General features: G+C 37.2%; 1 protein-coding gene across 1 annotated transcript; it reads right to left on the reverse strand.

The window, feature by feature from the left end:
- Positions 1-220: 220 nt before the first annotated feature.
- On the reverse strand, positions 221-26,567 carry GLE1 (GLE1 RNA export mediator). Its single transcript, XM_074211025.1, has 16 exons — positions 26,432-26,567; positions 24,000-24,215; positions 22,843-22,953; positions 16,129-16,277; positions 13,074-13,134; positions 12,368-12,622; positions 9,882-10,107; positions 9,391-9,503; positions 9,122-9,191; positions 7,319-7,461; positions 6,519-6,709; positions 5,311-5,440; positions 4,561-4,665; positions 3,468-3,550; positions 2,505-2,568; positions 221-1,783 (listed from the first exon to the last, which is right to left on the reverse strand). Exons 1-16 carry the CDS (start codon positions 26,528-26,530, stop codon positions 1,715-1,717), a joined length of 2,085 nt encoding a protein of 694 aa, XP_074067126.1. The 5' UTR covers positions 26,531-26,567; the 3' UTR covers positions 221-1,714.
- Positions 26,568-27,324: the final 757 nt, after the last annotated feature.

Below are 27,324 nucleotides of genomic sequence, written 5' to 3' on the forward strand. Positions count from 1 at the left end.
CAATCAACTATTCCTATCTCTGGCTAGACAGAAAGGGCTTGGTTAATGACTGTAGATGGACTTAAAAAAAAAAGTATTTTCCTAAAATCAGAGAATAAGAACCCAAGCCACCCTTACAACTATATTTACATTATAGTCACCTCCATGACCCCAAAGATATAACCAAAGTTTAACTATATTCTTCTCACATTTATACAACCAAGAACCAACTTAGCACAAGTGAGACATAAAATTTTTATTTTTCAGAAGTGTAGTCAGCCATTCACAGAATGAATCACTTCATGCCATATGAGAATTGAAAAACTACTAGCTTTACACACATCCTAATTTGGACATCAAGGAATAAATCTACATTTGACATCAAGGAATAGACCTCTGAGGAATAAATGGGGAATGGTGGTTCTCCTCACAAAAAAATCAGAATCTCCCAATAACCCAAGCTTCAGATTTCCTTGATGGATGTAGCAGACAAATGTATTATTACTCTGAATATTCAGAACATTATCTTTTTGTATTCATATTAATACCGATGGTATTGACCCTCAGCAATCCTAACCTAATTGCAAAAATCAAGGAATATGCTGAAAGGTAGAGAAATAAAAACAAAGCAAGGCCTAAAGGAACAAATACTGTATAAAAACTCCCAACACAAGATGGCATTTGGTTGCTGTCACTAATTCTAGCCAAATTGGCTCAGCCACCTCAATTATATTTTTAGATTTAATATATGTTGAAGCAAGCATGCCTTTATGAAATTTAACACAATCTCTCAACCACATGTAATCCAAAGTTATGAGAAGCGAATCAACCAGAAACCAGATTTATGATTACAGTTATAAATGGCTCTGAACCATATTTATTACTATTCAAAGAACATTTCAAAAAATGCCCTCTAAAACTTTGCTCCTTTTCAAAGAATACAGCTGAATATCAAGAACTAGCCTTATTATGAATCTAATGTGGGGTGGGGTGGGGGCGGCTAGGTGGCGCAGTGGATGGAGCACTGGCCCTGGAGTCAGGAGGACCTGAGTTTAAATCCGGCCTCAGACACTTAATAATTACCTAGCTGTGTGGCCTTGGGCAAGCCACTTAACCCCACTGCCTTGCAAAACAAAAAACAAACAAAAAAAACACCTCAAAATGAATCTAATGTCCAAATTGCCAGAAAGGTACTAGAAAGGAAGAAAAATTGGGACAAGTTATAATAGAAAGAACACTGGACTTGACGTCAGAAGACCTAGGATTCAATCATGTTCACCACTTACAAACAAGTCACAAACTTTTTAAGCCTATTTCCTTATCTGTCAAATAGAAACAATAGTAATTATATTACCTACTTGAATATACTGTAGAGTAAGGAGCAAGATAATGAGAAAGCACTTTGTAGTCGTAAAATGATTTATGAATGTAAACATTATCATGATTATTAAGCAAATATCTTTTTCCTTTATCTTTCATAAAGAATAAAACTGTCAAATTCTTTTACTATGCCATGGTTATCATGTCTATTAGGTGAGGACTCCTTGATGTAATTCATGATTAAATTTGAGAAGAAATTAAAACTGTGAAAATAATGTCCCTCTGACCATGAGATTTTTTTTAAAAAATACACTTTCAAATTTTAAAATCCCAGACATCCCACCCCCCAACTCTGCTGTCTTCTGTTACTTTAGTTCTTTCCCTCCAAAGAAAGTAACCAGCACACAAGCCACTATCAGGAACGCCAGAAAGACGAGGGCAAAGAGCCCTTTGGGATGGGAATCTCCCTGTGCTGCAGACATTTCTGGAAAAGGAAAAAAGAGAAAAAAAAATGATTAACTGCCTGTAGAAGTATTTCCAGAAGATATTATATAAGATGTAAAGTAGTCAAAATTCAACAACAACAAATCTTTCACGTCTGGATAAGCAAATGAAAAATAAGGGGGGGGGGGAAGTGAAATGGCTCTAAATAAAAAACTTGGCTTAATTATGATCTTGATTTTATCTTTTACCACACTAATGAAATTTGATTCAATGAAGAGTCTATAGGTTATACTGGTGGTCCCAATACTACACCACCTAATTATTTTTGAAAATTAACCATTTGCTTTTTCTTGGCATTTGCAAAGACTCTAGTGCAAAGGTTAGGTCTTCTGGAAAGAATACTACACTTCCTAGTTTGTGAATTCTGAGACAAAGAATGGATGTTGGGACAATATAAAAATCCCTTAAGATAAAAGACAAACCAAAACAACAAATGAGTAATTAAATGGGTAATGCTTTGATTTTTGGAACAACTTATCCAAGGCAGAGCAGAGTATCACAACCATCAAGAGGGGTAGTCTGTGATTAGTGAAAGTTGATGAGAACTCAATTACTGAAGTGAAACTGAAGTAAGAGGAAAACTAGACCAGGGACAAGAAGAGCTCAGACAAGCAAGAATAAAGAAAAGAATGAAAAAGAAGGAATGAAGGCATGACAATAATGGCATGAATATCTAAGAACTTCTCAGATATTTAATTTACCTCCAGAAACTGTTTGAGACGAATGAAAGATCCCATTTGTCCTGAGCTGGTGATGGCTTCAATTCTAAAGGAAGGAAAAGAAATTAAGTTCAGATATATTGGAGAAATATTAAAGCAAAACAGGATTTGGGATTCTTGTTGGAGAACAATGGACATCTATCTTTCAGAGCTTAGTTAAGTACTGTCTTGTCATAGAATTTCAGAGTTGCAATGGCATCATAAGTCATCTAGTCTAGCTCATAGACAAAATTTGAATGTACCTGACAAGAGTTTATACAGCTTCTGCTGGAAGATCTCTAAGTAATAGGAAACCCACTCCACATTTGGACAATTCTGTTAAGGTTTTCTTAGTAAAAAGTTTAAGTTTGAATCCACTCTGCAATTTCTACCCACAGATCCCCGATTCTGAGTCCAGTCATGACAGATGAACCTCTTTTACACAAACAACCCTACAAATACTTCAAAGAAAGCTTTAATACTTCCCCATCCCCTTGAATCTTTTCTAGGATAGAGTCCTAATTTTCAAATGATCCTAGCAACACAGATTCAACCAAGGATTCTATTGCCACCCGTTATGGTGGGCAGTGAAACATTAGCAGCTCCAAGCATCATCTCCTTCCCAATTTGAAACGCCACTAGGATATGGACATTGACTAGATTAGGCGATCAACTATACTATCATAATTTATTGGTCGGGGATTCATTATCTTATTGGCTTAAGATGGGCCCAACTCATTTTAGTTAATTTTATTTGTATGTGTCTTTGAGAAATGCCACTTATATATTAACCACAAACAGCTTTCACCTACTGCTATGTTAATGAAGCCAAAAGCACTTTGTCAACATTTTTTATCAGTTTTGGAGATACTACTCAAATATTAGTAACAGAAATTAAGTTTTTTGATGTCTAATTCAGAGCTCTCTCCAATAACTCATGTTGTCTCTCTTCAACAACTTTGGTACCTGGGGAAATATTCTTCTTTTATGAGTAGCATCATCTTCCAGAATTGAACTTGGTACTGTCTCATGAGTGCATTTCCACATACCTAGAAGAGGCAGGCAATCAATTTAAGAAAGAACTAGAAGGTCCAATCAATCTTTTACTTTCCACTTTCTCCCATAAAGCATGCCAATCACGTCACTGATCCAGTCAACAATAGAGTAGCCACTAATTTTCTAAAGATCTTGTCTCATTTACCAAATATCATTGAGACAAAAAATAGTCCACATTTCTTTTAACCTAAACCTTTAAAAGTCAAAATTTCATCTCACCCACTTTTGATGATTTGAAGATGGATAAAACTTCCCCCTATTCCTAATCAAGGTACACTAAACATAAGTTAACTTTCTCTTCAAGAAGCAGAAACATTATGAACACCTGGTACTGATGTGAGAATGAACCAAGAACTGTAATTATGCTATAAGAAAATAATAAGCTCAAGGCAACTGAAGTATATAAGTTTGCTCCTATTTCCAAATCTTAAACCATTTGAGTTTTTTGATGTTGTTTTGTTTTTTTGGTAGTGATTTTGGAATTTTTTTTTGATCTATTAGCAAAAATTTCTTGCTATTGCTAATATGGCAATTTCAAAATTTATTATTTCTTATTTACTAAGGGCTAAGAAATGAATAATCAAGGTGGTTAAAATTGTATATAAAATGAGAGAGAATAGATCCTGAAGGGTATACAAAGAAGCAGAGATTTTGTGATACTTAATTTTGAATGTTCAATGGTTTTTTTACAATCTGTTTTTCAAACACATTTCAGATAACTGAAGATGACTTAAGAGAAGGGAGTCACTGATCCTTGAAAGGACTAGGATCATTTCTATTTATAATGGAATTAAAAAAACAACTAGCTCAAGATTCCCCATAGTTACTGTTGTGGTTCTGAATAAAACCTGTAAGCCTTGATTCCTGGGATGTTATACTGCCTCAACTTCTCCAAGCACATTCTTTTTAGTTCTATTGCTCTTCAAATAGTCTCCTGTTGGTCAAGGAATTAAAAGGCACTTTTACCCACTGGCTTCGTCTAGGAAAGAATGTTAGCATGTACCTCTAAGAAGTCAAAGAGAAGAGTGGCAGTCACATCTGACAGAGGCTCCATGTTTAGGATCTGTGCCAACCAGCGCCAGCCGTGGTTCAAGCCATGAGGGTGAGCCTAGGAGAATAACTGAATCATTTAAGAATCTTTATTTGAGCCAGAGACTAAATATGACCCTCCTCATAGAATTTTAAAAGGATCAAGGAAACCTTAATATCAGTTATTTCTAGCTTTGTCATAGGATAGGAATAACAAATAGAATGAATCTTTTTTCATGGAATGGACTAAAGCACTGAGTCTCCCAACTTTTCATTCCTGAGATCCCTTATTCATTTTCAGAAACTCTGCTTCACATTCTCATCGCTGATGATGTTTAAATTTTGCATTACTAATAGTAGTTTTTATTCCCCCCCCCCACCCCTTTTTGGGTCTGGTGAAAACAGGTTCACAGCAAATTCTACTTTGAAGACTCTTGAGTCTAAATTTAGAAGGCATCAACATGAGGAAGTCAGTCCAGTTTTATTATTTACTGACAAAATATATTTCCTAAAGATTTGCTCATCTTCATTCCATGAATACCATTTAATCCTTCCTCCTTAAATAATAAAGCACAATTTGCTACCTCATTCAGTGAGAATTATCTCTAGAAGTAAAAAAGAAATGCTATTCCTATAGGTCCCAATACATAGACTTTCTGAAGAAAACCTCCACTGTTAATCTTGTCCAAACTCCTATTTTAGTCAGGAAGTCCCTCTTGCCTACCCCTTGCCTATTTCCATAAGGCCAACGAAGTTGAATGATGGCAGCATAAAGACGAATCATCCCAGACATGCGTTTCAGAAAATTATCTTGTTGTTCAACTTTGGAATCCTTTACTTGGTAGCCAAGAAGTCTGTAAAGAAAAAACCCCAAGCATAATGTGATAAAAGTAAAATGAGAATGAGGAACCTGAGCTCCTAGTTTAGCAATCTAATTTACCTCTTGTGGCTACTGAAACCATCTATTCTTCCCCTCCCCTAACAAATCCAGAAACTCAAAGATTTGTCACTTTGCAGCAAAAGGCATGATTAATCTCTGAAAAAGAACTGATCAATGGGAGACGTGTATTTTTATGCTCTATCATTTCAATTCAATATAATGCATATTTACCATAAGCATTGTGGTAGACATTAGGCAAAGAATAAACAAAAGCAAAATGGTCTCTGTCATCAAGAAGCTTACAAATATTCCACTACAAGTAATTATGTAATATAGTGATAATCATAGCACACACAAATAAATATCAAATATGTACAATTTTTTTTTTTTTGGTTTTTGCAGGGCAAACGGGGTTTAAGTGGCTTGCCCAAGGCTGCACAGCTAGGTAATTACTAAGTGTCTGAGACCGGATTTGAACTCAGGTACTCCTGACTCCAGGGCCAGTGTTTTATCCACTATGCCACCTAGCCACCCCATACAAAATAATTTCAAGAGAGAAAGTATGCTTAAAAAGTAAGTAGAACATGAAAGGTCTTATGCAGAATATGGTAACAAGTGAAAGAAGCTAAGATTATAGGAAATAGATGAGGAGAGAATGCATTCAATATGAGAGATCTTTTCTCATTAAATGATCTTTGTCAATTCAGTTCTCTTTTCAATCTCAGTTTTAACCATCCTTACAGGAAAGATAATCATTCATGTCAATTATGTAACAGATTACAGAAGCAAGATCCAAGTTTAAACCTATACATCAAATTATAATTTGTAACACAATGCTTTAATTCTATGGGAAGGGGAAGAAGTAAATTCAAAGGCTAAGTGCTGACAAATGACACAAAGAAAACTAAGATAAAGGAAAGTGGCTTGATAAATACAGATAGTTTTTCTTTTAATTAATTTTCTGTAATAGGAAGAAAAGGAACCTTGATTCTTTATTTTTAATGACCATTCTAATAAATACTAAATTGTCTGAAATAAAAGTATTCTCTCACTTCTGATATTCTTCCAATGCCATTCCCTCCTTGAAGGCTGGGTAGAAAGGAACAGAGTAAGGGCACTTTTTGTGAAGATGAGCAAGGATGAGGTCCCCTACTCTGGGATGGAGTTCCCAAATTCCTGATGCCACAACAGCAATGGGGAATGCTGCTTCATGGTGAGAAGCCACTTCTTCTTCTCCTTGTTTCTGCCAATAAAAAGGTAGTCTCAGTTTTCAAGAGGAGTCTTCTATCTCCCTCTTCAAGCTTTAATAATAAAATAAAACTCTGACCTTACGATTTTATCACTATAGGAAAGAATTCCCAGTGAGAAAATTTTCTATGCTAATGAAGATCAGCAACAAATTTAGTTATAAAGTATGCCTTCAAGTTAGGATCAACAACACAAGGGATTAAGTCCTGCTTCTTACATTTACTAGTTATGTGAACTTGGGCAAGTCAGTGAGAACCCCAGACAACTCTCTCCCAACAATATCTGATATTCATATAGAAAGTTTACAACAAAATGTATTCTTTACATTATCTTCTTTGATCTTCACAAAGACTCTTTCTATGAAGTCAGTATACAACAGGTATTAATGGATGAATAGATGAAAAACATTAGTCATTAATCACATACAAAGAACATATTTTAAAGATAAAGACACTGAGACTCAAAGACTCAAAGAAATTAAGTGATTTGCCCGAAGTCCCAATAACTAGTCAAAGGTGGGATTTAAATTCCAGTTGTCTCCTCAACCAAGACCTGTGCTGTTTCTACTATATTATGAAGCTTTTCCAAAAAAAGTTTCTCTTACCACAAATTTCTCTGCCAGTTTGTAATGGACAAAATCCAGTCCTTGTGGATGGTTTGTCACTGACACAGCCCGACCCCCACAGTGAACAGCCTTTCCCAGGAGCAGACTGTTGATCTTATCAAAAATCTCTTTTAGCTGGGAGCCTGTTGTTAGACAAGACATAGGAACAAAGAGAACTAGACATAATGAACAAGTATTTGAGCACAAAGCTAGTGATTCCTCTAGCAACATCATAAATCAAACAATTAATAAAAGCACAGAGCTATTCAAAAAAATAGGCCTTGCACTGGAGGAGCTCTCAGTTGAAGCCTGAAAACCCTGATGCAAACAAACCCATGAATTATTTAACACTTATGTTCTCAGATCTGTGCTAGGATAATAGAGGATACAACAGTACCCTCAGTTATCAGAGTTTACAACTTAAGTGGGGAGTCAACATATAGCACATTTTAGAAAACCTTGTAATGCTCTTCTAAACTGAGGAAAGTGCTTTTCAAATGCAGCAATGAGAAACTTCCTTTCCTCACTCCTAGTCCCATCTACCGAGGAAGTCTACAAAGATTTCAGGAAATATTACAGAAGTCTCAGAAATTTTCTTCAAAACTTCATTTTGATTCATGTTTTTTAAATGCTACAAATAGAGATGAGCATGACATTAAAGAATTATGAAAAATTAGATTCCCTAACATCTGGAAACATAGCTATACAAACTTTATATTCACACAATAAGCATTTGCATTATGCAAAAATTACATGGTAATTCAGATACCACCACTTTAGATGTGATTTAGGCCTTTCCCCAACAATCTTACTTTGGGGAAAAAGGATCAACCACCAACAACTGCCAAGTAATACATAAAGCCAAGAGGCCCCAAGAACAAATACTATCATTCCTCCTCCCCCCATTTATAGCCTAATCTAGTCCCTGTAGTTACCCTTGTTGCGATGTGACCTGTCAAATGCCTCTGCAGGTCCTATAGCTCTTACCCCCTATATAGCCACAGCTACTGAAGATCCAGAAATAAAAGTTCTTTCCAATTCTCTTGAAATTATTAAATGGTTCAACATTAGAATTTGCTATGATTTTATTAGTGGGAATGATATTAAGTTGTGCTACCATCTACTTTGCCTCTATAATCTAATAATCCCTAGACCATTTTATCTGCCTTGGTGCAAAAACCTACCACATATGTGCTGTTTCTCTCATGAGTATATGAGCTCCTTGAGAACAAGAATTGTCTTGCACATGAAAGAAGACAGCATATTAAGAGGAGCCAGGGACAAAAGGTGTCGGGTCATGGCTTACTTGACTGAAGAAAAATGAGTTAAAAAAAAAAGAAAAAAAAAGCCCCCCAAACCTAAGGCTTGTGGGGAGGAAGTAATCCGAAATCCAAAGATCTCTTTAGATCAATAATGCCAGAGAAAAATAATCAGACCTCCAGGGCTTCTAGGTTACTAGAAGTAACTCCAGGACTCTGGAGTTACCTAGAAGTCCATTAAATTTATTCACTTGATCTGAAAGAGGGTCTTCCCAATTGCTGTTCTTTATTCCTTTTCTCTAAATACCAACTTTTAAAAAGATAAATTTATATATTCATTTCATTTTCCCAAACATATACTCATTAAACTCTTAAGAAGAGGGGCGACTAGGTGGCACAGTGAATAGAGCACCAGCCTTGGAGTCAGGAGTACCTGGGTTCAAAACCGACCTCAGACACTTAATAATTACCTAGTCATGTGGCCTTGGGCAAGCCACTTAACCCCATTGCCTTGAAGAAGAGGCAGGATCTTGGCCATACTAACCAGCTATAGTAGAGATTTGGCTCACAGGAATGGTGGCAGCTTTTTGCAGGTCCATCTTGATCTTTTTAGTCTGCCCAACAACAGATAGAAAAGAAGAATGAAAAATGTTCTGAAGAAACCAAGAAATCCCAGGACAAGGAAAACTGCCAATATATTGGCTACACTGAGTTATGGTAGTGATCAGAACCAGCCTTCAGGGCAATTTTATGGAGCATACTTTCAGGATCAAGAGATAACTTAACATTTTAGCTCCTTCCCACCTTCCTTACCTGATGATCTTTGCTGCTGGTTAATCCATCAAAGGTGAAAACACAGTGACTAGCAGCATCCTGGAGTTGCTGGTACCACTGCATTGTACTGTCTCCTGCTTTTACCTGGAGGCCTGATGAAAGAGTCACATCTCATACTTAAATATAATATACCCCATGACACCTAGCACAATACCATGTACATAATCAATGCTCAATAATTACAGCATGATTATAATTTTCAGAAATCCATCCTAAGAAAACTGTAAAATACCCTAAGAACCTTTTGGAAAAAATGTCCAAACTCAGGATTTGTATAAATTAGAACAAAATATAGTAGTTACATGTGAGAAGTCATAACTGATTATATTCTGACTTAATCAGTAAAGTCATTCCAAAACTGAATGGACTGTTTCATCTATCTTAACATTTAAGATGTCACTTTAAAAAAACTTTTAAAATTTACTTAGTATATTACCCACTTGAGCAGCTTTATGATGAGTTTCTATTACCTTCTTTCTGTTTTCCTCCTGTAGCTTGAGGAGGAACTGGGGTCTCCTTCTCTGCTTTTAACTGCTGCTCTAATCCCCTCTGTTTCCCTTTGGCATCCTCTTCATCTCTTCTTCTCTTTTCCTCAATAGCCTTGGAAATCTCCTGTTGCAAGCTAGTAAGCACCTGCCTCATTTCCTGTAGGGCTCGTTCTGCCATGGTTTCATCCTCTGGAGTAGGAAAACCTCTCTGCAAATCCAAATAAAGCATAATTTAGTGGACAGTTTCCTGAAATGGAGAAGGTTTAGAGAATGAAAAGACTTAATAAACTCAGAAACACCACAAGTCTGGATCATTTCATCCCAAATTTAAGGTTTTTTTTTTTAGGCAACCAGGTTTAAGTGACTTGCCCAAGGTCACAAATGCTCGATTTGAGTTCAGATCCTCCTGACTCAGGGCTGGTGCTCTATCCACTGCACTACCTAGATACTCCTCCTAGAAGACAAGTTTTAAAAATATCTAGTATATTTTTTTATGAACACTCTTCTGTAAAAATAGAAAACAAACTGCAGTGTAAACTATTGTAATAGGTTCAAAAAATTCTTCCTCAGGGGTCATTTCTATTGGAGAATAGGAATCGTAATTATAATCCACTGGTGTCAGACTCATGGCTCTGAGGGAAGAACATTATGGTGATGGGAACCAGATTAAAATATAATTGAGAGGAACAGCTAGGTGGTGCAGTATAGGAGGACCTGAGTTCAAATTTGACCCCAGACACTCAATAATTACCTAGCTGTATGATCTTGGGCAAATCACTTAACCCCATTGCCTTGCAAAAAATAAAGTAATCGAGAAATGTTTAAAAAGTAAATAAAAATGCAATATACCACAAATAATGTTAATTTGTGGTTTCCTAAATCAATAATGAGGCTTGTACCATCTCTGAGTGTGGCACACTGTTATAATTCACTCCCCTGCTTTTTGGCAAACTTAGGAACTCTATCAAGATACTAGCTAATTTTAACTATGCAGAAAAAGAATTCTCTTGAGATCACATATTAAGTAATTGATCTTAAGTGTCTAAATCTACAAAGCTAAAATTTATTTATAATACAGATTAAATCTCTTCATTTATTACCTGCCAAAATTGCCTTTTGAAATTTTTGTTACTTAATGCTTACAAAAAAGATTTTTCCTGGTCTAGATCTATCATTCCTTTAGTACAGCAAACTCCTGATGAGACCGTCACTTGCTCTCCAACTTAAAAGAGAACTATTTAAAGCAATGAGAGGTTGTGATTTGTTCAGTGTGATAAAGCCATTACATGTAAGAAGTTCTACCTAAAGAACCCAAATCTTCCTGATTCCAAAGTCACCTCTCTCTCTCTACTCAGAGTCAAACGTAATGGTAAGGAAAGCAAATACAAATGTGTCCTCAAACAGTAATGATGGTAGGCAATGAACTACACTTAAGATTTTCATAGAGTTCTTTCTAAAAAAACTTTCTCTCAAGTGCAAATTAAAGCTTCTCTGAGGTACCACCTCACCTCACACCTCTCAGACTGGCCAACATGGACAGAAAGGATAATGATCATTGTTGGAAGGGTTGTGGGAAATCTGGGACACTATTACATTGTTGATGGAGCTGTGAACTCATCCAACCTTTATGGAGAGAAATTTGGAACTATGCCCAAGGGGCAACAAAGATGAGCATAACCTTTGTTCCAGCAATACCACTACTGGGTCTATACCCTGAAGAGATGATGAAAAAGGGTAAAAACATCACTTGTACAAAAATATTTATAGCAGCCCTGTTTGTGGTGGCAAAGAACTGGAAATCAGGTAAATGTCCTTCAATTGGGGAATGGCTTAGCAAACTGTGGTTTATCTATGTCATGGAACACTATTGTTCTATTAGAAACCAGGAGAGATGGGAATTCAGGGAAGCCTGGGGGGATTTGCATGAACTGATGCTGAGTGAGAGCAGCAGAACCAGAAAAACACTGCACACCCTAACAGCAATATGGAGGTGATGATCAGCCTTGATGGACTTGCTCGTTCCATCAGTGCAACAACCAGGGATAATTTTGAGCTGTCTGCAATGGAGAATACCATCTGTATCCAGATAAAGAGCCATGGAGTTTGAACAAAGCTCAAGGACTATTCCCTTTAATTTAGAACCCCCCCCAATAGATAGCTTATTGTCTGATCTTGTTATCTCTTATACTTTTTTTTTCTTCCTTTAGGATGTGATTTCTTTCTAATCACACTCAATTTGGATCAATGCACAACATGGAAACAAAATAAGGACTGACAGATTGCTTTCTGTGGGGGGGTGGGGGAAGGGAAGTAAGAATGGGAGAGGAATTGTAAAACTCAAATAAAATCTTTAATTAAAAAAAACACTCTCTCCCCAAGTAGATAGAATAGCAAAACTAAAAATAATGTAGTTATTTGAGAAGAGACTGCTCAGGAAAAGGAAGAAAAATGCTACATGATTCTCTTACCTCATTGGTAGTTCGAATGATGCCTGAGATAAGCCCACATAACTGGTTTCCTTTGCTTCCATATCCAGACAGATCTATTCTCAGTAGGTCTTTGTGCTGATAATTGGGATCCAGCTGTTGGTTGAGCTGCAACACCTCCTCTTGAAGGGCATAGAGTCGCCGCAAACGATCCTGACCCTCTTCCTTTCTAAGTCGCTCTTGTTCTATCTGCCTCAACCGCTGTTGTTCAGCCTCACGTAGCTTTAGGTTGAGGATCTACAAAATAAACATCAAATAAAAGTCTGGTCTTTGGAACCTCTCTCCAATGAATTCTAAGCCTTTACATCTTATGTTCTACTTTGAAAGTAGGAAAAGCTCCAAGGCATAGAAAGGAATTCTTAAGAATCATATAGAGTCAATGGTGAGAAAAACAGTACAAGTTATTACTATGCCATAGAAAGAACATCTCTATCATCAGAGGTATTCAAACAGAGAGACTGATACCTGTCAGGGTTGCTAAGACAGGAATTCCTGCATTGAAAGATTTAACTAGATGAACCTAAGGATTCTTCAGAGTTTAAGAGTTTATATATCAGATTCTAATATTCCACTGCCCACCCAGGACAACCCTAATAACTACAACAGTCTCATGGGGAGGTTCTAAAAATAAAATGACCCACAAGAACTTCTCAGTCACACTATGCATGTTCATTTCCCAGATTCTGACCTTGGCTCTATGACGATGTTCCTCTTTTAACTTCTCCTGCTGACCTTGTGCTTCTTTGAAACTGAAATAGGATATAGAAGGAAAAAAAACATTAGGAATTCTTACTCAAAAAATGTTCTTCATGAAGAAAAAGAAATTGAAGGAATTAAAATTGGGAAGGAAGAGATAAAACTCTTGCAGATGAGATGATGGTATACTTAGAGACTACCAAAAAATCATCCAAAAAACTACTGGAAACGATTAGCAATTTTAGCAAAGTTGCAGGATATAAAAATAAGCCCTCATAATTCCTCAACTTTTCTATATATGACTAGCAAGATACAGTAGGAAGAGCTAGAAAAAGAAATCCCATTCAAAGTAACCTCAGACAATATAAAATACCTGGGAGTCTATTTGCCAAGGCAGACTCAGAAACTTTTTTTTTTAGGTTTTTTGCAAGGCAAATGGGGTTAAGTGGCTTGCCCAAGCTAGGTAATTATTAAGTGTCTGAGGCCAGATTTGAACTCAGGTACTCCTGACTCCAGGGCCGGTGCTCTATCCACCACCACCTAGCCGCACCTCAGAAACTTTTTGAAAACAATTACAAAACACATCTCATACAAATAAAATCAGATTTAAATAACTGGGCAAATATCAACTGCTCATGGATAGGTTGAGCTAATATAATATGATAAAATTCTACCAAAACTAAACTACCTGCTTAGTGCCTTACCAATCAAAATTCCAAAAAACTACTTTAACGAGTTAGAAAAAGTGGTAAGTAAATGCATATGGAGAAATAAAAAGTCAAGAATTTCCAAGTATTCAATGGAAAAAAAGTGCAAAAGAAGGTGGCTTAGCCCTACCTGATCTAAAATTATAAAGCACCAGTCACCAAAACTGTTTGGTATTGGCTAAGAAATAGAATGGTGGACCAGTGGAATAGATTAAGTGCAATAGCAGTAAACAATGATAGTAATCTGCTATTTGATAAACCCAAAGAGTACAGCTATTGGGATAAAAACTCTTTCTTCGATAAAAACTGCTGGGAAAATTGGAAGTTAGTATGGAAGAAACTTAGATTAGACCAAGACCTCACACCCTATACCAAGATAAGATCAAAATAGATACAGGATTTAGACATAAAAAAAAATATTATAAGGAAACTAGAAGATCAAGGAGTCATTTATCTGTCAAATCCATGGAAAGGGAAGCAGTTTATGACTAAGGAAGAGATGGAGAACACTAAAAACAAACTAGATGATTTTGATTACATTAAATTAAAAAGCTTTTGCACAAACAAAACAACTGTAACCAAGATCAAAAGAAATGTAGTAAACTGGGAAACAATCTTAACAACTAATGTTTCTGACAAAGGACTCATTTCTAAAATATACAGAGAACCGAGTCAAATTTTTTTTAAGAAAAAAAGCCATTCCCCAACTGACAAATGGTCAAAGGATATGCAAAGGCAATTTACAGATGAGGAGATCAAAGCAATCCACAGTCATATGAAAAACTGCTCTAAATCATTACTTATTAGAGAAATGCAAATTAAAGCTTCTGAGGTACCACCTCACACCTCTCAGACTGGCCAATATGACCAGAAAGGACAATGATCATTGTTGGAAGGGATGTGGGAAATCTGGGATACTAATACATTGTTGGTGGAGCTGTGAACTCATCCAACCTTTCTGGAGAGCAGTCTGGAATTATGACCAAAAGGCAACAAAATGTGCATACCCTTTGATCCAGCAATACCACTACTGGGCCTATGCCCTGAAGAGATGATGAAAAAGGGTAAAAACATCACTTGCACAAAAATATTCATAGCAGCCCTGTTTGTGGTGGCAAAGAACTGGAAATCAAGTAAATGTCCTTCAGTTGGGGAACGGCTTAGCAAACTATGGCATATGTATGTTATGGAGCACTACTGATCTATTAGAAAGCAGGCAGGACAGGAATTCAGGGAAGCCTGGAGGGATTTGCATGAACTGATGCTAAGCAAGATGAGCAGAACCAGAAAAACATTGTATACCCTAACAGCAACATGAAGGTGATGATCAACCTTGATAGACTTGCTCATTCCATCAGTGCAACAATTAGGGACAATTTGGAGCTGTCTGCAATGGAGAATACCATCTGTATCCAAAGACAGAATTGTAGAGTTTGAACAAAGACCAAGGACTATTAACTTTAATTTAGAAAAAGAAAACTGATCTCTTATTGTCTGATCTTGCTATCTCAAAATAAATAAAATCTTTATAATTCAAAAAACAATGTTCTTCACAACATACACAATTAGTACAGTAATACCAAAAATAATAAAAAGTAACCAAATTCAGATTCATTTTTAATGACACAACTTGGTTCCAGAAAACAGGTGATAATACTCATTTTACCCCTCTCAGCAGGATATGGAATGCTGCAAATGTCATCACATGCAGTCACTCTGCCGATTCTCTTTTTTTTTAATGTTACAGGAGTTTGAGAAAGTGTCATAGTGAAAACATATTTGGTCTTAAAAGTCAATAAGGGGCGGCAAGGTGGCGTAGTGGATAAAGCACCGGCCTTGGAGTCAGGAGTACCTGGGTTCAAATCTGGTCTCAGACACTTAATAATGACCTAGCTGTGTGGCCTTGGGCAAGCCACTTAACCCCATTTGCCTTGCAAAAAAAACCTAAAAAAAAAGTCAATAAGAGTTAGGTTCAAAATTCCACAATAGATCCATATGGGCTATTTGATTACAGACAAGTCACCAAACTTATTATCAAAGACAACTGGCAGTCTGGATCAGGAACTGAGAGAGAGAAAGAGAAAGAGGATGGAAAGAAGGAGAAGTTAGTGGAGAGAAAAGACTATTATACTATAAAATGTATAAATAACACTTAAAAAATTTTCCTAAATGTACTCAAGGTAAAGACAACTTAATTTCAAATCACCTTTCAAAGGAAATAATCTTTTCTGGGACTTTTATTCTGATGCTGATATCATATTTTGGGAATATAATTGCTATCCATTTCTATCTAATCTCCCTAACACCATCTATGATGTGTTAGCTTCTGGATGTTCCTACCTTTTCTCTATCACCTCCCGAAGGTCCTGATATTCCTTGTGATGTTTCAATGACTTTCGTTCATCAAATCGCTTCAGCTGTTCTGATGCCATCTCAGAGAGGACTCGTACCTTCCGTTCATGCTCTTCCTGCCACTGCCTCAATCCTTTCTGAAAGAAAGATTGAAAAACTTTAAATACTAGAAGACCCAGGAAATCTGGTCTTGGATTATGACTGCCCCTAATTACCTATATTATCTTAGGCAAATTACTTAATTTCCCTGGGACCCAGTTTTCCAATATGTAAAAAGAGAGTGTGAGTAGATAAACTCTGATGCCCTTGATTTCAGGGCCTGTGCTCTGTCCATGGTACCAACTAACCTCCCCAACAGTCTTCTTTTTTTTAGGTTTTTGCAAGGCAAATGGGGTTAAGTGGCTTGTCCAAGGCCACACAGCTAGGTCATTATTAAGTGTCTGAGACCAGATTTGAACCCAGGTACTCCTGACTCCAGGGCCGGTGCTTTATCCACTACGCCACCTAGCCGCCCCACAGTCTTCTTTAAAAAAAAAATTCTCATAAATACAGCAAAATCCAAGAGGAATTCTATATCAATTTGTGGATCTTCATTTCTTATTGCTTGATTCTGAAAAAAAGCATATTTTCCACATATTACTTTCTTTTTGTTTGCAAGGCAGTGGGGTCAAGTGCCTTGCCCAAGATCACACAGCTAGGTCATTATTAAGTGGCTGAGGCAAGATTTGAACTGAGGTCTTCCTGACTCCAGGGCTAGTGCTCTATCTACTAAGCCACCTAGCTACCCTAACATATTACTTTCAAAACTGTTCTGCTTTTTCCCATACTTTCTTTTGAACAGATCTTGCTGTGCATTTTAAGTATGCTCTAATGATCCTCTTATTTTTGACATTATTGTTAATCTCTTCTATCAACCCATGCCCAATTAAAAATTTAAAAAAAAAACCCTCATAACAAGAACAGTAAACTTCTGAAAGGGAGATACACAAGAGTCACGTCCAAAATAGTTGCATAGACTATATCTGTTACCTTTGTGACAAAGTAACCCCCTTTATTCATTCCCTGGAGCTATAGCAATGAGCAGAATTCCTAAGTCTTTACAATGTTGTTGATCTTGCATAAACTGTCCTGCTGGTCCTACTTATTTCACTGTGGTTTATAATGTACCACCCAGAAATCCTGGAATCATCTTTTTTATAATTTCTTATGCCACAATAATGTTGTGTGAAGGTACACCACAATTTAAGTCATTCTATAACTGATGAAAATACCCTAGGGTTCTTGTTCTTTGTTTTTAATTTTTTCATTCAATTTCTTTCTTCAAGATCAGTAAGTTTGTTCCGCTCATGACTATTTCCTCTCTAGTATTATCTTCCTTTTTACCTTCCTCCCACCACATGCCCCTAATGATTATTTCCCTGCTGATTTTGATTATTTTTACACCAAACTGTCTCTGTGAATGTATGTTTTGGGGGGGGGGGGCGGTGGATGGGCAAAGGGGAACATTGTACATTTTAACTCTTTGTCCAATTCAAAATGAGATTCATCTGATAGCTGCCATCCAACACAACTTCCTTTATTTTGGCATACTTTTCTTACACATCATAATTATGAAAAATACAGGTCACACTTCCTTCTTCCTACTTTATTGTAGCCCTGTTTGTGGTGGCAAAAAATTGGAAATTAAGTGAATGTCCTTCAATTGGGAAATGGCTTAACAAACTGTGGTGTATGCATGTCATGGAACAATACTGTTCTATTAGAAACCAGGAGGGATGGAAATTCAGGGAAGCCTGGAAGGATTTGCATGAATTGATGCTGAGTGAGATGAGCAGAACCAGAAAAACACTGTACACCCTAACAACAACATGGGGGAAATGATCAACCTTGATGGACTTGCTCATTCCATCAGTGCAACAATCAGGGACAATTTTGGGCTGTCTGTGATGGAGAATACCATCTATATCCAGATAAAGAACTGTGGAGTTCGAACAAAGACCAAAGACCTTTAATTTAGGAAAAAAAAGCTGTTATGTAATTTTGCTATCTTTTATACTTTACTTTTCTTCTTTAAGGATATGATTTTTCTCTCATCCCATTCAACTTAGATCAATGTATACCATGAAAACAAAGTAAAAACTAACAGACTGCCTTCTGTGGGGGGGGGGGTGGAGGGAGAGAAGCAAGAATAGGGGAAAAATTGTAAAACAATATAAATAAAATCTTAAAAAAAAATTACTGGAAGACCTGAAAGTCATAATCAAAAAAGGGCCACAACATTTTATTTCAAAAAATTATGAAGGATGATGGAGTCTGAATACAGATCAAAGCATACTATTTTCATTTGAACTTTTTTTGTGTTTTTTCCTTTTGATCTGTTTCTTCTTTTACAAAATGACTAATATGGAAATATATTTTACATAATTACACATATGTAACCTATTTAAAATTCAAACCTTTTCAGTGAAAGGTGAGGGAAAAGAAGGAGGAAATTTGGAACTCAAAAAAATGTTTAATGAATGTTAAAAAATCATCTTTACATGCAATTGAAAAAATGAAATATTTGAAAAAATGTTATGGCACAGCTAGGGGGTACAGCGGATAGAGCACCGGCCCTGGAGTCAGGAGAGCCTGGGTTCAAATCCGGCCTCAGACACTTAAATAATTACCTAGCTGTGTGGCCTTGGGCAAGCCACTTAACCCCATTGCCTTGCAAAAAAAAAAAGCCTAAAAAAACTATCAGTGTAATTGGTAATATCACTAACAAAAACAAATCACAACTACCTCAATAGATGCAGAAAAAACTTTTGACTACATACAACACTCATTCCTATTTAACAACACTAAAAGAAGCTTTTAATGGACTTTTTCTTTTTTTGCAAGGCAGTGGGGTTAAGTGGCTTGCCCAAGGCCACACAGCTAGGTAATTATTTAAGTGTCTGAGGCCGGATTTGAACCCAGGCACTCCTGACTCCAGGGTTGGTGCTCTATCCACTTTGCCACCTAGCTGCTCCTTTTAATGAACTTTTTTTTTAAGGTTTTTGCAAGGCAAATGGGGTTAAGTGGCTTGCCCAAGGCCACACAGCTAGGTAATTATTAAGTGTCTCAGACTGGATTTGAACCCAGGTACTCCTGACTCCAAGGCCAGTGCTTTAAGCTGCCCCCTTTAATGGACTTTTAATGGAATTTTCTGTAAAGTAAGCAGTAGCTACTTAAAACCATTAGCAGGTGTTAACTGTAATAAGATAAAGGTAGAAACTTTCCCAATAAAATTGGAATGATGCAAAGATACCTATTATCACATTATTAATGTTCAATACTATTCAAGAAATTCTAACCATAATAGTAAGACAAAATGACATTAAAGGAATTAGAATAGGCAATAAGGAAATAAACTCTAATTCTCTGTGGAGGATTCTAGAGAATCCACTAAAAAACTAGCTTAAACAAATAACTTTAGCAAAGTTGTAGAATATAAAATAAACCCAAGTATTAGCATTCTATATAATGCCAATAAAAATCCATAAAAAGAGAAAGAGCAATTCTATTTAAAATAACTAAACAATAGAAAATACTTGGTAGTTCTCCTGTCAAAACAAATCCAAGAACTATATGAATATAATTACAACACACTTTCATGCTAATGAAAGTCATATCTAAATAATGAGCAATATTAATTGCTTTCAATTAGGTGGAACATAATAAAAATAACAAATCTGCCTAATTTACTTATTCAGTACCATACCAAATTACCAAAAAAGATTATTTTCTAGAGTTAGGAAAAATAAACAAAATTCATTTGGAAGAAAAGGTCAAAAATATGCAGGAAATCAATGAAAAAATTGCAAAGGAAAAAGGCAGATTTCAAACTTTATTACAAAATAGTATTCATCAAAACAACCTGGTAGTAGATAAGAAATGGAGTGGTGGGGGCTAGTGGAATAAATTAGAAACAGGACATAGAGTAGTAAATGATAATATCAATCTAGAGTTTGATAAACCCAAAGATACAAGTTTTTCGGGTAAGAATGCACTGTCAGACAAAACCTGGGAAAACTAGAAAGCAATTTGGCAGAAACTAGGCACATACCACATACCAAGATAAGATCAGAATAGGTACATGCTTTTAAAGGGTGATATCATAAGCACAGAGGAGCGTTGAAAATTTTATCTGTCAGATTTTTGGATAAGGAAGAATATATGATGACCAAACAAGAGAGCACTACAGGATGTAAAAATGGATAATTTTGACTACATTAAATTAAAAAGATTTTGTTCAAACAAAATCAATGTATTCAAGATGAGAAGGAAAGCAGGAAACGGGGGGGGGGGAGAATTTATAGCAAATTTCTCTGATAAAATCTTCATAACTCTTAAGCTACATTATCAAATTTATAAATGTCATTTCTCAATTGACAGTTAAATGGATATGAACAATTTTCAGAAATCAAAGTTATCTATAATCATATAAAATGTTCTAGATTATTATTGATGATAGAATTCAAATTAGAACAATCTGAGGTGAGATCAACTTACTCCTATATCAGAATAGTTAATATGACAAAAAGAAAAATGAGAAATGTTGAAAAGAATGTGCAAAAACTGGGACATTGATGTACTTGTTGGTGGAATTGTGAACTCATTTAACCATTCAGGGAAAGCACTTACAACTATGCCCTTTGACATTAGGAAACATGGGAAACACTAGGTCTATCTCCCAAAGACATTTTAAAAAGGTATATAGGTGGAGGAATTCATAACAGCAGTTTTGTGGTGGTAAAGAATTGGTAATTGACAGGATGTTCATCAATTGGTGAATGGTAGAATAAATTATGTTATGTGATTGTGATGAAATACTACAGTGTTATAAGAAATGTTGAATAGGATGCTTTCAGAAAAAACTTGGAAATACTTACATGTACTGATTCAAAATGAAATGAACAGAACCAGAAAGTTGTATGCCGTAACAGCAACATTGCTGAATGAAGAATTGTAAAGGACTTGGCTACTCACAAAAATAAAATGATTCAAGACAATTGTGAAGGACTTAAAATGAAAAATTACACACACACACACACACACACACACACACACACACAGCTCCATAGAACTCTTGAGTACAGATTGAAGCATAATTTTTTTTTTTAGTTTTTGCAAGGCAATGGGGTTAAGTGGCTTGCTAAAGGCAACACAGCTAGGTAATTATTAAGTGTCTGAGGCAGGATTTGAACTCAGGTACTCCTGACTCCAGGGCTGGTGCTCTATCCACTGCGCCACCTGGCGGACCCGAAGCATATTTTTTTCACTTTTTCTTGCTTTTTTCCACCAAATGTTTTTGCATGACTGTACATACATAATTGATATCACATTTCTTCCCTTCAAAATGAGTGGAGAAGGGGAGAGGATTCAGAAATAAATTTTTAAAATCAATGTTAAAATTAATTTGAATTAATTTGAAAAATAATTTGCTTCTTAAATATTTTATTTTAATGCATTTACTGAGAAGAGGGGGGTCCATGATACACAAAAAAGTTAAGTCCTATAACAGAAGCAAAAGAGTCACAGGAATTTACTGAGAAGGGATGTGATAGGTTTAAATCTGATTTGAAGATTAAGGATTATACAACAAAAATGTTGCTAAGATAGACAGGAAAATTTGGCACCTGATTTATTATATGGGGGGGGGTTAAAGGAAACTGCAGAGTTCAGGTTAGAAATCAGAAGGGCAGTGCCTTTGACAGAAATGGTTCAGTCTGGAAGAGGGGTAGGTATAAGAGGGAAAAAAAATGAGTTCTATTTTGGACATGATTATTCTAGGACATCCAGTCATAAATGTTCAATTGGTAAAATGAACTGCCTCTTCTATATAAATACAAGTGTTAATTGCATGGGAGCTGAGGCACTAATAGAAGAGGGCCTTGGGCCTAAGACAATGCCTTGAGGAATATTCAGTTAAGAGGTTTGATATGAATAATGAATCAGCAAAGAAGGTAGAAAGTGAACCAGAAGAAAACAATATTCTTAGTGGCTTCAGTGTATTAAGTACTTAATTGCTTCATGATGACTAAAACTGGTCTCATCTTTACCATTTCCTATAAAGGGATCACAAGAAGGCTGAGTTTTTGTTTTCCTCTTCTCCACTTTAAATTTTTGTCCTTTATTTTATTTTCTTTTTAAATGTTCTTGGGGAAGTTAGGTGGCGCAGTGGATAGAGCACTGACTCTGAAATCGGGAGGACCCGAGTTCAAATTCAGCCTCAGACACTCAATAATTACCTAGCTCTGTGACTTTAGGCAAGTCACACCGCCTTGCAAAACCCCAAAATAATAAAATAAATGTTCTTTACTTTAAATGATCAGTAGAAAGGATACTACATCTAGATTCAAAGAATTTGCTCTAATCCCAGCTCTGCCACTTGCTGTGTGACCCTGGAATTCAGTTTTCTCTTCTGTAAAATGAATGGGTTGAATTTAACCAACCACTAAGGTCCCCCCTTTGAGACTTTAAATCTATTTCCCTAGACTCAGCCCAAAGCACAAGTCCTGAATGAGTAGGAAGCACTCAAATCATATGCAAAAATAAGGCTGAATTTTGTTTTGTTAAAATTGTGGGAGAAATCTCTCCAGCTCAACTTTTTAACTAAACTTATTCTCATATTGAATATAGTCAAAATTAATATCCACTGCTGCTTGATCTACTTACAGTTCCTTTCATCTTGTGTACCTCCTCATACATTCGAATGCATCCCTCAACTTCCATTCCTCGGGAGGGGCGAAGTACCACCAATTTTGCCTGATGATATTCATCTTGACTCTATATAACAATAAAAAATATATATTTTCAATAATGTTCTTTCTTCTCTACAAAGAAAGTCACTTTTAATGCACCCCATAAATGTTAAACTCTGTTAAACCTAACATAGACAGCCCTTTACAACATCAACTTGAAAGATGTACCCTTGAATTTACTCAAATTATTCAGGAATGTACCATCTATTTTCAGTTTAGACCACCCCTAGGGGTGTAAATTCCTTAAGTTCACTATCCATCACAGTAAATGACCTAGTGCCTTCCAGAACAGGGATCCCTAACCAACAGGAGATGACACCCGAGGGCTCTTAAAGCTAATTGATGCTGTTAAGTCTCTATCTGTGGCCTGTTCCTATAGAACTTTCTCAAACCCTAATCAGAGACCCTGTCAGAACTCAACTTTGGTTATAGAGCTCATTGTCCGAAATTCTCTTTTTATCCTGTTATCTTTAGACTCTACGGAAATGAGAAGTAAATAATTTGGGCATGTGGGGGCCTTCTTGTCCAGGACATCCAGTGTATAAGGTAACAAAATTCATAATGAACCTTAGAAGGGTTCACAAATTATTCAGTTTACATTGTACACATAAGATACTGTAGAAATCAGAGGATTTACTAAATAACGTGATATAATTGAAGCATGAGTAGAACAAGCAGTCAAACCCACAGCCCTCTTATCTTTTTTGAACTGATGAGAAATCCTGATTTCACATCTATAATTAGATGAAAAAAAGCTCTGTTACATAGCACACTTTTGCAAAACTCAGTCAAGACATATTTGAAATACATTTTTTCCACTGGAATGTTCAAATACTGTGATTCTAAAGATTCTCAAGAATTCTGCCTAAAAATATTACTTTTAATTCATTATGTGATCTTGAAATTTTAAAAATTTGAGGAGATATTAAAGCCTTGTTTTTATATACCCACCTACTAAATCATTTTCTCCCAGCTAAACTAAGAGATTTTCCTCCTATGGAACTATGGGGAATGACTAAGTCAGTATGATTATGGATTCACTAATCCTTTTGGTGTCAGCTAAGCTTTTACCCGATTTCTACTTGGAGCTGCAGGAGAAACCGGTGAGGATGCCTCTGCATGTCTGACAGGAGATTTGGGAACAGACAATACTTGATCAGGAGCAGAAGAAAGTATTGAATTCTCAGAAAGAAGTTGATTCTGGTGAGATCGAGGCAAGATGTGATCTACCACCCATCCAGAGTAAGTGGATAACTCAGGAAGGGTCATACATTCTTCCAAAATCTCCTAGGGAAAAGAGAATCCAGTTATGTACTTAATTTGTATGTCAAATACTCAATGCCACAGAAAACTAATTTTGTCTACACAATCTTCCATATATCTTATAGAAGACCATTCAGATGGTGTTTGTCCTTCATTCTCAAAGACAACCATGACATAAGGGGAGGTAATGCCATGACAAGCATATGACTTGGATTTAAGTGAGGGGGTGCTGTGCTAAGTCACTTTCTCCTCTCCAGGGTCATCTGGGTCCAGTGACCAGATATGAATCAGGATTAACTGGATAGCCCTGGATTTGAGGCAATCAGGATTAAGTGACTTGCCCAAGTAAGTGGCAAGTCTGAAGTTGAATTTGAACTCCAGTCCTCCTGACTTCAAGGTCAGTGCCCTGTCCACTGTGCCATCGAGCTGTCCCAGGAGACCAATAAAGTATCCTCTGAGAGATCAAAATAGTAAAAAGCTTCATTGTAATTTCTTCCTTCAAACCTATTCCAAATCAGAGATGAAGGACTTTTAAAAAAAAATGTCAAAATTTAATAAAGATATCTTTTAGGGGAAGCTAAGTGGTGCAGTGGATAGAGCACCGGCCCTGGAGTCAGGAGGACCCCAGTTCAAACAGGGCCTCAGACACTTAATGATTACCTAGCTGTGTGGCCTTGGGCAAGCCATTTAACCCCATTTGCCTTGCAAAAACCTAATATATATATATATGTATGTATATATATATATACATATATATATATGTATATATATATATATATATATACATATATATATATATAAATCTTTTAATACATTCAAATGTAATTTTATCAGGAGAATGTATTACTTACCCTTCTCAAGTTTCACTATTTAGGAATCAAGAGTCTGATATTGCACCCTCCAATATTCACTTGCTATTTGGGCACTCACCATTACTCAGCATTTTTTTTTTGCTATTGAAAATTTATGGAAAAATCTGTAGTCTATTCTTAATTTCTCTACCATGCCATCAAATCTGAAACCCTCATTTCTAGTCTTGGTTATTTCTCTTTCAAAACATAAAGCAAGCCTTGACTCACGCATCCAACTTTCCTAACATACCAACAAAATTTCTCTGCTCCTCACTCCTATCTCAAAAGTATCCCCCTTTTTTTAAGGTTAACTACTCCCCATAATACTCCCGTCCCTATCCTATCTTATCTTATTTTCTGTAAGGACTACTCTTATTAAGTGTTAATCAACTGACAGCTGTGTAAAGATAGGTCTGGGATGGGGGTGAGGAGTTGCAGTATGCATTTATCAATTTTTGTGTAGGTTAGGGATATATTTCTGGCAGGCTTTAAGAGTCAGACTCAAGATAGGGATAGAGAGTAGGTTAGGCAGACCTGTGGGAGTCTACTGCCCTATTATAAAATGAATTTTAAAAGAAGGTGTATATATATATATGTATGCATATATATACACACACATATATATGTATATATGCACATATATATGTTAAATAGAGTTGGGGAGGAGACAGCAGCTAAATGGTGCAGTGCCTAGAGCACTAGCCCTCCAGTTAGGAGGATCTGAATTCAAATCCAACCTTAGACACCTGTGTGTGACTCTGAGAAAATAAGCAACAAAATAAAACAAAACAAGTGGTTAGAAGTAGAATTCATAAATCATGTTGAGGAAAGGATCAAAGATAATTCTAAGGTTCTAGGAAACCTCTAATCCCTCATGCTTACTTCCATTACCTGTTCCTATTCCTGCTTTTCCCCTTGAACTATCCTACTCATCTATTAAAGTCTAGGTTAAAAACGACACTTTATCCTTTGTAAATCTTTAACAAAATTAAAAGTTTGAAGCACCCACTAGCTACATCCCAATGAGCCGGGCCCTGCTCTTGTGGGCCGCACGAGGGAATGAAAGAAAGGCTGCTAGGAAATCAGCAGGGGTAAAGAGAGGTGGGGGGGGGAAGAGTTAGGAACACCAGAGGGAAAGATCGCCTTGGGGGGGGGAGGGAAGGCGAAGGGAGGGCCTGGGGTGAAGGGTGAGGAGGGGCCCGGGGTGAAGGGTGGGGAGGGGCCCGGGGTGAAGGGGGGGAAGGGGCTTCCGGTTCCAGGCTTGAGAGAGATGGTGAAGGCGGAAAAAGGCGACTGAGCCCAAGGAAAGCCGTGGCTGGCTATGGGAAGGGCGAGGCCCGCCTCCCGCCCCGGCTGGGCCCCGGGGGGCTGTGGCGGCGCCGCGCTCACCTCGCCCCTCTGCAGCCAGTCGCGGCGGTAGGACAGGCGCCCTTTTTCGGAGCTCCTCAGAGCCTGCAGGGTCTCCCAGCAGCGGCCCTCTGACGGCATCCCCCACCCCCCGGCAGCAGGCCCCACGCCCACCCCAGGGAGCAGCTCACAAAACAATCTCTTGTGACAAGTCGAACTCTCGAATCCGCCGCCGTCGCCGGCCCAGCCGCTTCCGCTTCCGCTTCCGGCCGCCGAGTCTTGCCCTTTGACCCTCCCGCTGAGTCGGCCCGCCCATTGGGCGGCTCGGCCGAGGCCCCAGCCCGGGAATGACCGGCGGAAGCTGGAAGGGGCGGGGCCGACTTAAAAGGCTAGCCACGGGGGCGCCTGGAGTGCCTGACTTCCCATGCGGCCTCAGGCACTTAATGATGACCGAGGCGTGCGGCCTTGGGCAAGCCACTTAACCCCACTGCCTTGCAAAAACTAAAGGCTAGCTACAACCCAAAGGAGAATTGACTTGGCGCGCGTTCTCCAGGTGTGCCCCGCGTGCCTCTGAGGGAAATGACTAGGTTGAAGGCGCTAATCTAATCGAGAAGTCTTTAAATGGATACTTTGGATTTTTTTGACGCTTTATTTTCATGCACCCTTGGTTACTTTTAGGTCCTAATCTCCTCAAATGTCAAAATGTTATTGCATTAAAGGAGCTGCCTTTATCAAAAAACTTCCTTCTAGCAATTCAATACATTAAAAAAATCCCATTTGGTTAGCTCACAGAGGCAATAAGAACAGGAGGAACCGTCTATTTCTGTTATTCATGGGGGAACCACTGGGGTGCTTTGATTAGAATGCAGGGATCAAATTGATCTGCCCTTTCTATTTTAAAGGTTATAATGGAACTACCTTAAAAGAACTCTCCT

Source organism: Macrotis lagotis, chromosome 1, assembly GCF_037893015.1.
Source record: "Macrotis lagotis isolate mMagLag1 chromosome 1, bilby.v1.9.chrom.fasta, whole genome shotgun sequence".
NCBI lineage: Eukaryota > Metazoa > Chordata > Mammalia > Peramelemorphia > Peramelidae > Macrotis > Macrotis lagotis.

What these genes read in the sequence shown, in the direction of transcription:
- GLE1 (XM_074211025.1), bottom strand. Translation starts at nt 26,530, where the DNA reads ATGCCGTCAGAGGGCCGCTGCTGGGAGACCCTGCAGGCTCTGAGGAGC. An exon ending in AGGAGGAAAACAGAAAGAAG is followed by an intron (nt 9,504 to 9,881) that starts GTAATAGAAACT and finishes CTCTTTCATCAG; the next exon opens with GCCTCCAGGTAAAAGCAGGA. An exon ending in CCAGCAGCAAAGATCATCAG is followed by an intron (nt 9,192 to 9,390) that starts GTAAGGAAGGTG and finishes GTTGTTGGGCAG; the next exon opens with ACTAAAAAGATCAAGATGGA.